The 16,542-nt window shown below is 55.4% G+C and overlaps 1 protein-coding gene across 1 annotated transcript; it reads right to left on the bottom strand.

Annotated features, from left to right (window-relative positions):
• Nucleotides 1–3,980: 3,980 nt before the first annotated feature.
• LOC133362029 (E1A-binding protein p400-like) lies at nucleotides 3,981–10,932 on the bottom strand. Its single transcript, XM_061580995.1, has 5 exons — nucleotides 10,826–10,932; nucleotides 9,345–9,464; nucleotides 7,432–7,497; nucleotides 6,985–7,125; nucleotides 3,981–4,059 (listed from the first exon to the last, which is right to left on the bottom strand). The coding sequence occupies exons 1-5, from the start codon at nucleotides 10,826–10,828 to the stop codon at nucleotides 4,051–4,053; spliced, it is 339 nt and encodes a 112-aa protein (XP_061436979.1). The 5' UTR covers nucleotides 10,829–10,932; the 3' UTR covers nucleotides 3,981–4,050.
• Between the last annotated feature and the right edge of the window lie 5,610 nt (nucleotides 10,933–16,542).

The following is a 16,542-nucleotide window of genomic DNA, read 5'->3' as shown; positions in this document are numbered from 1 at the left end:
AGATCCACCAGGAGTGGAGTCTGAAATCATCTTGTGAAAGTGAAAGTGCTGCAATGAGCCCATCCCTAATCAAACAAGAACCAGAAGAAAATCCCAGCTTGGACACTTTTAAAGGTAACGAGGTGAAATATGAAGAGGTGAAGGTGAAATGTGAAGAAGTGATGGTGAAGAGCGAAGAAGTGAAAGTAAAATGTGAAGATGAAGGTTCAACTCCAAAATGGGACCTTTGCATCGATGGAGGCAACGTGAAGCAGGAGGAGAATTCTGACTGTGAGGCAGAGCGAGGGAACTCCCAGCAGTTTGTGGAAGTGGAGGTGTGGGTGGACTTCCGAGACAATACAAAGTCAAATGGGGACCCGGTAGATGTGTAAGCTTGAGGCGATGTCGCTCCAATAGATGCACCCTTGTCACAGGCCTTTAATGACATAATGTGAAGTTGAACACCCATTTCCTGGGTTCAACCTGCAGGGTAAGGGCGGCCAGTTTTTGTGGACCTGTGTGTTGGGTAGATCTCTGAGAGCCAATAAGCTCCCAAGCATTCACGATGTTATAATTGCTTTTACATGGTGCTGACTTAATCCGCTCAGCAACCCGGAGTTTTGTATCGTACCTCGTCTCAAACACTAGAAGAGCACCCAAGTGGCAGCTGCCCCTGTGTGGCACAAGGTGGTGGCCCTGCACCGGCCTGAATATTTTCAAGAGCCTGTCAGTAGGGGGCGATGATTGATCTGTTATCTCAGCTGTGTCGTTAGTAGGTAATGTTTAGAATTTGCTACATTTTTGACCCAGACGCCAACTTGCAAAGGCCTACTCGTTTTGAATTGCACAATTGTGTGTTTCACATCCACTGTTCAGTAGAGGGTGCATTCTTAAATAGCTCCTTGTTAATAAGATGTTATCTAAACTAAATTGTTCAATTTTGGAAGAACGTAATCAACCAGGTAGGGTGTTGACTGTTGTGTTGGCTGACTCTTGTGTTGTGTTGCATTATATTGCTAAGTTCACTATGTTTGTGTTCTCATTCACTTGTTGTACCTGACGATGGTTGCTTGTGTTCCAATCGAAACGTCGTATTCTATTAAATTTCGTTCTACGTGACTACTGAAAGAACCAGAGAATAAGATGTTATCTGATGCAGTATATTTCACTGCAGTAATTCCATTTTGTGCATATGCCTGTCAATAATTTTGAATGAATACTTGTCTGATTGTGTGCGTACATGTAACACACACTGTACGTACACAATGCACACACACTGTGTGCATACACAGTGTACACACACATAGTGTGTACGCCTAGTCTCACATGGTGTTGGACCAGATGATGCCAAAAGGACGTTATTAACCAAGCAAAGTCGTAACTTGCTGTGGTGTATCCATTATTCCCTTTGTTGCCTTGGCCGTGTGTTTTGGGTCATTGTCATTCTGGAATACCCATCCACGACCCATTTTCAATGCCCTGGCTGAGGGAAGGAGGTTCTCACCCAAGATTTGACGGTACATGGCCCCGTCCATCGTCCCTTTGATGCGGTGAAGTTGTCCTGTCCCCTTAGCAGAAAAACACCCCCAAAGCATAATGTTTCCACCTCCATGTTTGACGGTGGGGATGGTGTTCTTGGGGTCATAGGCAACATTCCTCCAAACACAGCGAGTTGAGTTGATGCCAAAGAGCTCCATTTTGGTCTCATCTGACCACAACACTTTCACCCAGTTGTCCTCTGAATCATTCAGATGTTCATTGGCAAACTTCAATCGGGCATGTATATGTGCTTTCTTGAGCAGGGGGACCTTGCGGGCGCTGCAGGATTTCAGTCCTTCACGGCGTAGTGTGTCGCCAACTGTTTTCTTGGTGACTATGGTCCCAGCTGCCTTGAGATCATTGACAAGATCCTCCCGTGTAGTTCTGGGCTGATTCTTTACCGTTCTCATGATCATTGCAACTCCACGAGGTGAGATCTTGCATGGAGCCCCAGGCCGAGGGAGATTGACATTTCTTTTGTGTTTCTTCCATTAGCGAAGATCTGTCAGTGGCATTGCCCCAGAAAACAGTCAACAAAACTGTGTCTCCGTCTCTGTATTTCTTCGTGTCGCCTGGTTGGCGTAGGGGCTGGGGCGGGGACACCAGCGTACGCTCGCATTACAATTACTTCACGTAGCGGCACTGTTCATGAACATCAGCGGGTCAATGTTGCGATGGACCTCAGTTTTGCACAGGACACTATTTTGCTTTGATAGAGCATTTTAATGACCTGTGATACCTTGATAATGCCTGTGGTCATGAAAGTCCGTTTTGTACTGATAATTTGCTTTGCAGAGTTGAATACTGTCGCCACAATGATGTTAGCTGTGGCCTGGATTCGAACTCGGGCCGCCAGGTTCATAGCGAAGTGTCGCAAACGAATGATCCTCAGTCGTGATTATTGTAAGGCGGAGTTGTGCACCATCTGATCAGCGTGTAATGCATTGGACAATGCAATCAGTGTAAATTCTGATATTGATGAGACCATATACAATGAGTGTCTGTACAAGAATGTGAAAGTCACAATCAATATCAATCAAATATTTGCAAACTGTCATTTTGTACTTTATTGCATAATTTGTAAACATGAACATTTTTTAACGTAATTATGCATTATTTGCAATAGTTACCACCCCTTGCATGGTTAATGCAAAATGTGCATTTGTGTGCAGTTACCAATATAAACTGCGCAATGCAGGATATGCGACACGATGCAGCGAAGTAGTGTACATGATATACATAAACAATTATAAGTAGAAGACATTATTTCCAACATTCTGAATATTCTTTACGTGCAATCATGTACAATGTGTCCCGTCGGTGGCGCACAATAAGCACGCATCTGCATTAGTAAATGCGTTGCACGCGTAACATTACCGCTGAACCAGCAACACGAGACATCCACGCGTCCCCTGCCACCGCCCTCCGCCGCCGTCTTGCAGGTCGGGCAGCAAAAACATAACACTTCTGAGAATTTGCAACAACACCAACACCATCAACACCACGAGAAATGTGCCTGTGAGCACCTGGAGACCACGTGGAGAAGACTCCAGGCCACGCGTTGACAACGATGTTGAACAAGTGGAGAATCGTTGACTTTGTCAAGCTACTAGCTGTACTACCCGGCTTCGCCCGAGACTTGGATCCACCATGCCCGGCCGCCTTTGTCTCCCCAGTGGCGACGTTCACACACTGCACCAGTTACTCGTTTGAGGCTGAGTCGACCTAGCGGAGGCCCAGGACCGGTTTCAAATAATCGTCACCGGCGGTGGCCGTGAGCGGGAATCGAACTCGGGTCGCTGGGTTCGTAGCGCGGCGTAGCGCTAATCGCTGCGCCACGATGCGTGACGCTTCCACACGCGTGGGGTCACGTGACAGATGTGAAGTACGCGGCCGGAGGAGGAGGGTGGACGTTCCTCCCTGGCGAGATCGCCGAGGGTGGCGGCGGCGGCAGAGTGCGTCTGTCGCCGGCAGCGGCACCGCGGGTGAGCCACCGAGTCGGGTGAGCCACCGAGTCGGCGTTGATGCGAACCGGTCGGGGTGAGCCACCGAGTCGGGCCACCCCCGGGACGCGGACCGAGGTAGGGTGACGCCACCGAGTCGGGTGAGCCACCGAGTCGGGTGAGCCACCGAGTCGGGTGACGCGACGAGTCGGGTGAGCCACAGAAGTTCGGCTGTGAGACGAACCCGAGTCGGGTAGGCCACGAGTCGGGTGAGCCACCGAGGTCGGGTGAGCCACCGAGTCGGGCTGAGCGACCGAGTCGGGTGAGCGACCGAGTCGGGTGAGCGACCGAGTCGGGTGAAGATGCGGACGAGCGGTTTTCCCTTTGTGCAACTCCAACCTTCAGGGCTGGGTGAGCGACGAGGTGGGTGAGCGACCGAGTCGGGGCACCGCGGGTGAGCGACCGAGGTGGGTGAGTGACCGAGTCGGGTGAGCGACCGCGCACGGGATCCGGGTCGGGCTGCGGCCACAGCCGCCACCACCGGCAACGTCGACGTCGCTCTCATCGGCTCACTTGTTTTCCCTCAACGTCAGCGTACCTGCACGTTGGGAGAGTAGCACGTGTAGTTGTGTGTGCAGTGTGTGTAGTGTACGTAGCGTGCGTGTGGTGTGTGTGTAGTGTGTTGTAGCGTGTGTGTGTGTGTGGTGGTGTGTAGTGTATGTAGCGTGTGTATGTGTGTGGTGTGTGTGTAGTGTATGTAGCGTGTGTGTGGTGTGTGTGTAGTGTATGTAGCCTATTAAAACTCCCCCTCCCGTGACATCACAACATAATACAGATGGTCATCTATTCTTAGGTGTTTTCGGTAAGTCACGTAGGCAAAACATCAAATTAATGAAAAATAATAAAATAAAATAAAGATCTTTATTTTATTTTATTATTTTATTTAAAAAAATCTTTATTTTATATTATAATTTATAAAAATAATAAAATAAAGATCTTTATTTTATTTTATTATTTTATTAATTTTGATGTTTTGCCTACGTGACTTTACCGAAAACACCTAAGAATATGATTCCTTGCAGTCACGAAAGCTTCAAGTTTAGATGGTCATCAATCAGCTTAACTCAGATAATCTGTGTGTCTGTGTGTGTGTGTCTGTTGTGTGTGGTGTCTGTGTGTGTGTCTGTGTGTGTCTGTGTGTGTGTGTCTGTGTGTGTGTCTGTGTGTATGTGTGTGTCTGTGTGTACACTGTGTGTGTGTGTGTCTGTGTGTGTGTCTGTGTGGTGTCTGTGTGTGTGTGTCTGTGTGTGTGTCTGTGTGTGTGTGTCTGTGTGTGTGTGTGTCCTGTGTGTGTGTGTCTGTGTGTGTGTGTCTGTGTGTGTGTGTCTGTGTGTGTGTCTGTGTGGTGTGTGGGTCTGTGTGTGTGTCTGTGTGTGTGTGTCTGTGTGTGTCTGTGTGTGTGTGTCTGTGTGTGTGTATCTGTGTGTGTCTGTGTGTGTGTCTGTGTGTGTGTGTATGTGTGTCTGTGTGTGTGTCTGTCTGTGTGTGTGTGTATCTGTGTGTGTGTGTGTCTGTGTGTGTGTCTGTGTGTATGTGGGTGTATGTGTGTGTCTGTGTGTGTCTGTGTGTGTGTGTTTGTGTGTGTATCTGTGTGTGTGTCTGTGTGTGTCTGTGTGTGTGTCTGTGTGTGTGTCTGTGTGTGTGTGTCTGTGTGTATGTGTGTCTGTGTGTGTGTCTGTCTGTGTGTGTGTGTATCTGTGTGTGTGTGTCTGTGTGTGTGTCTGTGTGTATGTGGGTGTATGTGTGTGTCTGTGTGTGTGGTTTGTGTGTGTATCTGTGTGTGTGTCTGTGTGTATGTGGGTGTATGTGTGTGTCTGTGTGTGTCTGTGTGTGTGTGTTTGTGTGTGTATCTGTGTGTGTGTCTGTGTGTGTCTGTGTGTGTGTCTGTGTGTGTGTCTGTGTGTGTCTGTGTGTATGTGTGTCTGTGTGTGTGTCTGTGTGTGTGTGTCTGTGTGTGTCTGTGAGTAGTTAACACCACTACACAGATATAATGGGAGGCTGATCGACGCCCGGGTGCGATCAAGGGATGGCTCCCTATTGGTCAACCACGTTATGTATGCCGATGATTTGGTAATAGCTGCTCATTCAGAAGAGGAGTTGGAGGCGCTGCTGCTGAGACTGGAGCGTGCCACTAAGAGGTGGGGCCTTACCATCAGCCCCACCAAAACCAAGCACCTGCCTGGGTATTTTGTACCATCGGACACTCCACCCCCACAACTCCCAATTGGTGATGGGGCAGTTGTGGAGAGAGTAGGAGAGTTTCCCATACCTGGGCAGTATGCTTATGACCGGCTCCAGTCTATCAGCAGAGGTCTCACTCCGAATCAGTCGAGCGGCAATATCTTTTCATCGGTTGCGTAACGCTGTGTGGAAGCTACCTGGTCTGTCGCTCCGCACGAAGCTTCAGGTCTTCTCGGCCACGGTCATTCCCTCCCTTCTCTACGCTTGCGAGACGTGGACCCCCCTGGTGGAGCATCTTCGCCGGTTGGAAACATTTAGGCTGGCCTGCCTACGATCCATCCTGGGTTTAACCAGGCTGGATTGTGTGAGGAGCTCACAAATCCTTGAAAGATCTGGGCAAAGTCCCATCAGTGAGCTCCTCCGGCAGGCAAGGCTGCGTTGGCTGGGTCATGTAGCCCGCATGCCCAGCCACCGCATGCCTAAACAGCTTTTGTTCGGCCGGATCGAGGGGGCTAGACGGGCGCGGCACGGGCTGGAGAAGAGATGGAGTGATGTGGTACAGGAGGACGTGGAGCTGAGTGGACTTGCCGATGACTGGTACCAGCGGTGTCAAGATCGGCCTCAGTGGAGGAGGCTCGTGAAGGACGCTACTGGGCAGTTGGAGGCAGTCGCCCTCCAACAACAACGGAGGGCGGAGGAGCGACGCTCACAACAACGAGCGGAGCGCCGGGTGGCTAAAGCACAGCAAGTTGGCACAGTAGGGGGCACAGGTGGTGCATCAGCCAGTCATCTCGGTCATCTCGGTCAGTCGACCAGTGGCACCTGGGTCTGCCCCGTGACCTCCTGCCAGCGGGCTTTCGACACTTCACGTGGCCTCAAGGTGCACTTGGCCTGGCACAAGCATCGTGGTGACGTCACCGCCACTTAGTGGCGAATGGCGGTTGTTGTTGTTGTTGTCACTGTGTGTGTCTTACTGTCTGTGTGTGTGTCTCTGTGTGTGTGTGTGTGTCTGTGTGTGTGTGTGTCTGTGTGTGTCACTGTGTGTGTGTGTCTGTGTGTCACTGTGTGTGTCACTGTGTGTCACTGTGTGTGTCACTGTGTGTGTCACTGTGTGTGTGTGTCACTGTGTGTCACTGTGTGTGCATCACTGTGTGTGTGTGTCACTGTGTGTGTGTCACTGTGTGTGTCACTGTGTGTGTGTGTCACTGTGTGTCACTGTGTGTGCATCACTGTGTGTGTGTGTCACTGTGTGTGTCACTGTGTGTGTCACTGTGTGTGTTACCCGCCACATGTTTCCCCAGAACTGCGTCACGGCGCTGGCTGCGTGTCGAGCGAGTCTCCGCAGCGCCGCACCGCGCCGCGACTCCTCGCGCAGCCTCCTGGCCGCCTCGCGCTGCACGTGGCGAGACACCGACACGCACAGCTGCGTGGGGGGAGACACGGGGAGATGCGGGGAGACACGCGGAGGTGAGAGAGACGCGGGGAGACACGGGGAGGTGAGGGAGACACGGGGAGACACGGGGAGACACGGGGGAGACACCGACACGCACAGCTGCGTGGGGAGAGACACGGGGAGGTGAGAGAGACACGGGGGAGACACCGACACGCACAGCTGCGTGGGGAGAGACACGGGGACGTGTGTGGTGGTTGTGTGTTGTGTTTGTTGTTGTGGTTGTTGTTGTGGTTGTTGTTGTTGTGGTTGTGTTTGTTGTTGTGTTTGTGGCCGCACCGTCTTGGCCGCAGCGATCTTCCATCGTCGCTCCTGGGCAAAGTCCTCAGCCATCCACTCCATCTCCTACACACAGACACACAGACACACACAGTGACACACACACAGTGACACACACAGTGACACACACACAGTGACACACACACACAGTGACACACACAGTGACACACACAGTGACACACACACAGTGACACACACACAGTGACACACACAGTGACACACACACACAGACACACAGTGACACACACAGTGACACACACAGTGACACACACAGTGACACACACACACACAGTGACACACACAGTGACACACAGTGACACACAGACACACACACAGATACACACACAGTGACACACAGATACACACACAGACACACAGATACACACACAGACACACACACACAAACACCCACAGACACACACACACAAACACACACACCCACAGACACACACACACACCCCCACACACACAGACACACACACACACACCCACACACACACACCCACAGACACACACACACACACAGTGACACACGTACACACACTCACACACGTACACACACACACGTACACACAGACACACAGTGACACACACACACAGTGACACACACACACAGACACACAACAACCGCCATTCGCCATTAAGTGGCGGTGACGTCACCACAACGCTTGTGCCAGGTCAAGTGCACCTGAGGCACACAGAGACACACACACAGACACACCCACACACAGACACACGTACACACACACAGACACACACACAGTGACACACACAGACACACAGACACACACACACACACGTACACACAGTGACACACACACAGACACACACACGTACACACAGTGACACACACACGTACACACACACTGACACACACACACACGTACACACAGTGACACACACACAGTGACACACACACAGTGACAGACGTACACACACGTACACACAGTGACACACACACACAGTGACACACACGACACACACATACACACACACACACACACAGTGACACACACACACAGTGACACACACACAGTGACACACACGTACACACACACACGTACACACACACACGTACACACAGTGACACACACACACACTCACCTGCAGCAGGCAGTCCCAGTGTCGCGTGGACGTGGAGGGTCGGCCACGCGCACACACACAGTGACACGTACACACACACACACACGTACACACACAGTGACACGTACCACACACACACGTACACACAGTGACACACACCACACACACACTCACCTGCAGCAGGCAGTCCCAGTGTGCGCTGGACGTGGAGGCTCGGCCACACGCACACACACAGTGACACGTACACACACACACACACGTACACCCACACACGTACACACATGACACACACACACTCACCTGCAGCAGGCAGTCCCAGTGTGCGCGTGGACGTGGAGGGTCGGCCACACGCACACAACCCAGTGACACGTACACACACACACACGTACACACACAGTGACACGTACACACACAGTGACACGTACACACACACGTACACACACACGTACACACAGTGACACACACACACTCACCTGCAGCAGGCAGTCCCAGTGTGCGCGTGGACTGGAGGGTCGGCCACACGCACACACACAGTGACACGTACACACCACACACGTACACACACACACGTACACACGTGACACACACACACACTCACCTGCAGCAGGCAGTCCCAGTTGCGCGTGGACGTGGAGGGTCGGCCACACGCACACACACAGTGACACGTACACACACACACGTACACACACACACGTACACACAGTGACACACACACACACTCACCTGCAGCAGGCAGTCCCAGTGTGCGCGTGGACTGGAGGGTCGGCCACACGCACACACAGTGACACGTACACACACACACGTACACACAGTGACACACACACACTCACCTGCAGCAGGCAGTCCCAGTGTGCGCGTGGACGTGGAGGGTCGGCCACGCGGGGCAGACGCTGCGGTGCCCACAACCCGGCCTTGCGCAGGCTCCACACTCGCTCCATCACGCCCGCCTCCTACACACACACAGTGACACACACAGTGACACACACAGTGACACACAGTGACACACAGACACACAGTGACACACACACACAACACAGTGACACACACACACACAGTGACACCACACACAGTGACACACACAGTGACACACACACACACAGTGACACACACAGTGACACACACAGTGACACACACAGTGACACACACAGTGACACACACAGTGACACACACAGTGACACACACACACAGTGACACACACACACAGTGACACACACACACAGTGACATACACACACAGTGACACACACACACAGTGACACACACACACACGCACCGCACGCACACACACACACACAGACTCACACCACACACACACATGCACACACAGACACGCACACACCACACACACACCACACATACCCTGCACACACACACACGCACAGACACACGCACACACGCGCGCACACACGCAGACACACGCAGACACACGCACACAAACCGCACACACACACACGCAGACACCCTTAATAGACTGTAGGGTCAAGTGCTGTTAGTAACATTGAGTAGCACCACCTATGTACTCCCCCGTGGTCTCCCCCGTGTCTCCCCCGTGTCTCTCCCCCCGTGTCTCCCCCGTGTCTCCCCCGGTTTCTCCCCCCATGTCTCCCCCGTGTCTCCCCCGTGTCTCCCGTGTCTCTCCGCGTCTCCCCGATATCCCCGTGTCTCCCCGGTCCCCGTGTCTCCCCATGTCTCCCCCGTGTCTCCCCGTGTCTCCCAGTGTCTCCCAGTGTCTCTCCACATCTCCCCGTGTCCCGTGTCTCCCAGCACCATCTGTGCCTGTCCTGCAGGGTCATCCCCTCTTCACGTCCTCCCCGGTGTCTCCCCGTTGTCCCCCCCGTGTCTCTCCGTGTCCCCCCATCTCTCCCCGTCTCTCCCCGCGTCTCTTCCCGGCGTCTCCCCGCGTCTCCCCGTGTCTCCGTGTCTCCCCACGTCTCCCCGTGTCCCCCGGTCTCTCCGTGTCCCCCCATCTCTCCCCGTCTCTCCCCGTCTCTCCCCGTGTCTCCCCGCGTCTCCCGCGTCTCTCCGCACCATCTGTGCCTGTCTTGCAGGGGTCATCCTCCATCTTCACGTCTCCCCCGTGTCTCCCCGTGTCCCCCCGTGTCTCTCCGTGTCCCCCATCTTTCCCCGTGTCTCCCCGCGTCTCCCCGTGTCTCCAAGTGTCTCCCAGTGTCTCTCCGTGTCTCCCATCTCTCCCCTCTCTCCCCGTGTCTCTGTGTCTCCCCGCGTCTCCCCGTGTCTCCCAGTGTCTCCCCACATCTCCCCGTATCTCCCCGTGTCTCCGTGTCTCCCCGCTTCTCCGTGTCTCCCCGCACCATCTGTGCCTGTCTTGCAGGGTCATCCTCCGTCTTCACTTCCTCATCCCCGGACAGCCGAGGAGGCGTTGTCACCGGCGTTGTCACCGGCCTTGTCACCGGCGTTGTCACCGGCGTTGTCACCGGCGTTGTCACCGGCGTTGTCAACGGGTTGTCACCGTCAGCGGTCGTGGTGGTGCCGGTAGCAGCGGAGCCGTCAGCTGGCAGCGTCAGCAGCAGCAGCAGCAGGAGCAGCAGCAGCAGGAGCAGCAGGAGCAGCAGCAGCAGCAGCAGCAGGAGCAGCAGCAGCAGCAGAGCAGCAGCAGCAGCAGCAGCAGCAGGAGCAGCAGCAGCAGCAAGCAGCAGCCAGCAGCAGCAGCAGGAGCAGCAGCAGCAGGAGCAGCAGGAGCAGCAGCAGCAGCAGGAGCAGCAGCAGGGCAGCAGCAGGAGCAGCAGCAGCAGCAGCAGGAGCAGCAGGAGCAGCAGCAGCAGCAGGAGCAGCAGCAGGAGCAGCAGCAGGAGCAGCAGCAGCAGACAGCAGCAGCAGCAGCAGCAGCATCAGCGGCAGCAGCAGCAGGAGCAGCATCAGCAGCAGGAGCAGCAGCATCAGCGGCAGCAGCAGCAGGAGCAGCAGCAGCAGGAGCAGCATCACAGCAGCAGCAGCAGCATCAGCGGCAGCAGCAGCAGCAGCAGCTGTAGCAGCAGCAGCTGTAGCAGCAGCAGGAGCAGCAGCAGCTGTAGCAGCAGCAGCTGTAGCAGCAGCAGGAGCAGCAGCAGCTGTAGCAGCAGCAGCTGTAGCAGCAGCAGGCAGCAGCAGCAGGAGCAGCAGCAGCAGGAGCAGCAGCAGCAGAGCAGCAGCAGCAGGAGCAGCAGCAGCAGGAGCAGCAGCAGCTGTAGCAGCAGCAGCAGAGCAGCAGCAGGAGCAGCAGCAGCAGGAGCAGCAGCAGGAGCAGCAGCAGCAGAGCAGCAGCAGGAGCAGCAGCAGCTGTAGCAGCAGCAGCTGTAGCAGCAGCAGGAGCAGCAGCAGCAGGAGCAGCAGCAGCAGGAGCAGCAGCAGCAGCAGCAGCAGGAGCAGCAGCAGCAGGAGCCAGCAGCTGTAGCAGCAGCGTGGAGGAAGGAGGAGCGCTCGGGACGCCACGGCCGCCGCTGCAGGAAGTGCGGGTGGGGGAGGTGGGGTCGGAGGTCGTGGGAGACGGGGGGGCGGTAGTGGGGGAGGAAGGGGGGGGTCATGGGTTATGGCATCGTAGTGATCATCGTCCTGACCACAGCCTTCATCACCATCATCAACATCGACTCACCGCATCACCATCATCACCATCACACCACCCCACCCCACCATCACCATCGTCAACCATCATCACCACCACCATCACCATCATCACCATCATCACCATCATCACCATCATCACACCACCACACCACCATCACCATCGTCACCATCATCACACACCACCACCACCATCATCACCATCATCACCATCATCACCACCAACCATCACCATCGTCACACCGTCACACCACCACCGTCACCACCACCGTCACCACCACCACCGTCACCACCACCACCGTCACCACCACCACCGTCACCACCACCACCACCGGTCACCACCACCACCGTCACCACCACCACCGTCACCACCACCACCCACACGTCACCACCGTCACAACACCACCCGTCACCACCACCACCACCGTCACCACCACTCACGTTGGCCGCTGCCACCACCAGCGGCAGGCGATGCGGTCGTCACGGCGACCGCCGACGCCGTTGCCATGGGAGACGGCAGCTGGGGCGACGCCGATGACGTCACCGACGACGACGCCATCGCCACTGCTGATGACAGCGACGCTGATGATGATGGTGGTGGTAGTGCTGATGGTGGTGGTGGTGCTGATGATGGTGGTGGTGGTGGTGCTGATGGTGGTGGTGCTGCTGATGATGGTGCTGGTAGTGTTGCTGATGATGGTGGTGCTGCTGATGCTGGTGGTGCTGATGATGCTGGTGCTGATGGTGGTGGTGCTGATGATGATGTGGTGGTGCTGCTGCTGCTGATGCTGATGGTGGTGCTGATGATGCTGATGATGATGGTGGTGCTGATGATGCTGATGATGAGGTGTGCTGCTGCTGCTGATGATGGTGGTGGTGCTGCTGCTGATGATGGTGGCGCTGATGATGGTGCTGATGAGGAGGGAGCAGTTGTGGGAGCGGTGCATGGGCAGATCCTCAGCACGGCACCCTCCTGCTACGGGGAAGGGGGGGGGGGCAGAGGTCACTCACCGATGACCCACACAGAGGTCACATCCGGCCATCACGGTTGGTTACGTACGGACCCAGAGACACCCAGAGACACCCAGAGACACCCATAGAGACACCCAGAGACACCCAGACCCAGAGACCCACAGAGACACCCAGACCCATAGAGACCCATAGAGACCCATAGAGACCCATAGAGACCCACAGAGACACCCAGACCCATAGAGACCCACAGAAACACTCAGACCCATAGAGACCCACAGAGACACCCAGACCCATAGAGACCCACAGAGACACCCACAGAGACCCACAGAGACACCCAGACCCATAGAGACCCACAGAGACACCCACAGAGACCCACAAAGACACCCAGACCCATAGAGACCCATAGAGACACCCAGACCCATAGAGACACCCACAGAGACACCCAGACCCATAGAGACCCATAGAGACCCATAGAGACCCACAGAGACACCCAGACCCATAGAGACCCATAGAGACCCACAGAGACACCCAGACCCATAGAGACCCATAGAGACCCACAGAGACACCCAGACCCAGAGAGACCCACAGAGACACCCATCCCATAGAGACCCACAGAGTCCCACAGACCCATAGAGACCCACAGAGACACCCAGACCCATAGAGACCCATAGAGACACCCAGACCCATAGAGACACATAGAGACCCATAGAGACACCCACAGACACCCAGACCCACAGAGACCCACAGACCCAGAGACCCATAGAGACCCATAGAGACACCCACAGACACCCAGACCCACAGAGACCCACAGACCCATAGAGACCTACAGAGACACCCACAGAGACCCACAGAGACACCCAGACCCATAGAGACCCACAGAGACCCATAGAGACACCCAGACCCATAGAGACCCACAGAGACACCCAGACCCACAGACCCATAGAGACCCACAGAGACACCCAGACCCAGAGACCCATACAGACAACCAGACCCATAGAGACCCATAGAGACACCCAGACCCATAGAGACCCATAGAGACACCCAGACCCATAGAGACCCATAGAGACACCCAGACCCATAGAGACCCATAGAGAAACCCAGACCCATAGAGACCCACAGAGACACCCAGACCCATAGAGCCCATAGAGACCCAGACCCATAGAGACCCATAGAGACACCCAGATCCAGAGATCCACAGACACCCAGATAGCCACAGAAACCCACAGACCCACAGAGACCCACAAAAACCCAGACCCACAGAAACCCACAAGACACCCAGACCCACAGAAACCCACAGACACCCAGACCCACACAGACACCCGACCCACACAGACACCCAGACCCACAGAGACCCACAGACACCCAGACCCACAGAGACCCACAGACACCCAGACCCATAGAGACCCACAGACACCCAGATCCACAGAGACCCACAGACACCCAGACCCACAGAAACCACTCACACCACTCACTCACCCTCACCACTCACTCACTCACCACTCACTCACTCACTCACCACTCACTCACCACTCACTCACCACTCACTCACCACTCTCACTCACTCACCACTCACCACTCACCACCTTCACCTGTCGGGGAGGTCACCACTCACTCACCACTCACTCACCACTCACTCACTCACCACTCACTGACTCACCACTCACCACCTTCAACTGTTGGGGAGGTCACCACTCACTCACCACTCACTCACCACTCACTCACTCACCACTCACTCACCACTCACTCACCCACCACTCACCACCTTCACCTGTTGGGGGAGGTCACCACTCACTCACCACTTACTCACTCACCACTCACTCACTCACCACTCACTCACCACTCACCAACCACTCACCACCTCACCTGTCGGGGGAGGTCACCACTCACTCACCACTCACTCACTCACTCACCACTCACCCACCACTCACTCACCACTCACCCACCACTCACTCACCACTCACTCACCACTCACTCACTCACCACTCACCCACCACTCCTCACTCACCCACCACTCACTCACCACTCACTCACCACTCACCACTCACTCACTCACCACTCACTCACTCACGACTCACCACCTTCACCTGTCGGGGGAAGTCACCACTCACTCACCACTCACTCACCACTCACCCACCACTCACTCACTCACCACTCACTCACCACTCACTCACCCCCACTCACTCACCACTCACTCACTCACTCACCACTCACTCACTCACCACTCACCACTCACTCACGACTCACCACCTTCACCTGTCGGGGGAAGTCACCACTCACTCACCACTCACTCACCACTCACCCACCACTCACTCACTCACCACTCACTCACCACTCACTCACCCACCACTCACCACCACTCACTCACTCACCACTCACTCACCACTCACTCACCACTCACTCACCACTCACTCACCACTCACTCACCCACCACTCACCACTCACCCACCACTCACTCACTCACTACTCACCCACCACTCACTCACTCACCACTCACTCACCACTCACTCACTCACCACTCACTCACCCACCACTCACTCACCACTCACTCACTCACTCACCACTCACTCACTCACCACTCACTCACCACTCACTCACCACTCACTCACTCACCACTCACCACCTTCACCTGTCGGGGGAGGTCACCACTCACTCACCACTCACTCACTCACCACTCACTCACTCACTCACCCACTCACCACTCACCCACCACTCACTCACTCACCACTCACTCACCACTCACCACTCACTCACCCACCACTCACCACCTTCACCTGTCGGGGGAGGTCACCACTCACTCACCACTCACCACTCACTCACTCACTCACCACTCACTCACCCTCACCACTCACTCACCACTCACTCACTCACTCACCCACTCACTCTCCCACAACTCACTCACTCACCACTCACTCACCCTCACCACTCACTCCCCCCCAGAGGTCGCAACCGGGTACCCGATACCCGTACCCTACCCGATACCCGTACCCTACCCGATACCCTACCCTACCTGATACCCGTACCCTACCCGATACCCGGCTATCCGTACCCGGCCGGGTACGGGTACCTGTTTGCGACCCTGGTGCGGCCGGGTACGGGTAAGGAATCAAAACCCGTTTGCGACCTCTGCCCCCCCCCCCACCCACCCTCACCACTCACCCCCCCCCCCACTCACCTTCACCACTCACCCCCCCCTCACCACTCACCCACCCCACTCACCCTCACTCACCCCCCCTCACTCACCCCCCACTCACCCTCACAACACTCACCCATCTCCCCCCCTCACCACCACTCGCTCACCGCTCTCACCCACCCCCCCATCACCACCCCCCCCCCCCACCTTCACCACTCGCTCACCGCTAGCTCACCACACTCACCCATCCCCCCACCACCGCTCACCCCCCACTCACCTTCACCACACTCACCCCCCCTCCCCCCTCCCTCAGCGCTCTCACCTCGTCGTTAATCACGCGGCACCTCGACTCGTCCACCAGGACTCCAC

Source organism: Lethenteron reissneri, unplaced genomic scaffold, assembly GCF_015708825.2.
Source record: "Lethenteron reissneri isolate LAM-NWPU_2019-01 unplaced genomic scaffold, ASM1570882v1 scaffold_1339, whole genome shotgun sequence".
Taxonomy (NCBI): Eukaryota; Metazoa; Chordata; class Hyperoartia; order Petromyzontiformes; family Petromyzontidae; genus Lethenteron; species Lethenteron reissneri.
This window is presented reverse-complemented; position numbering and strand designations above follow the sequence as displayed.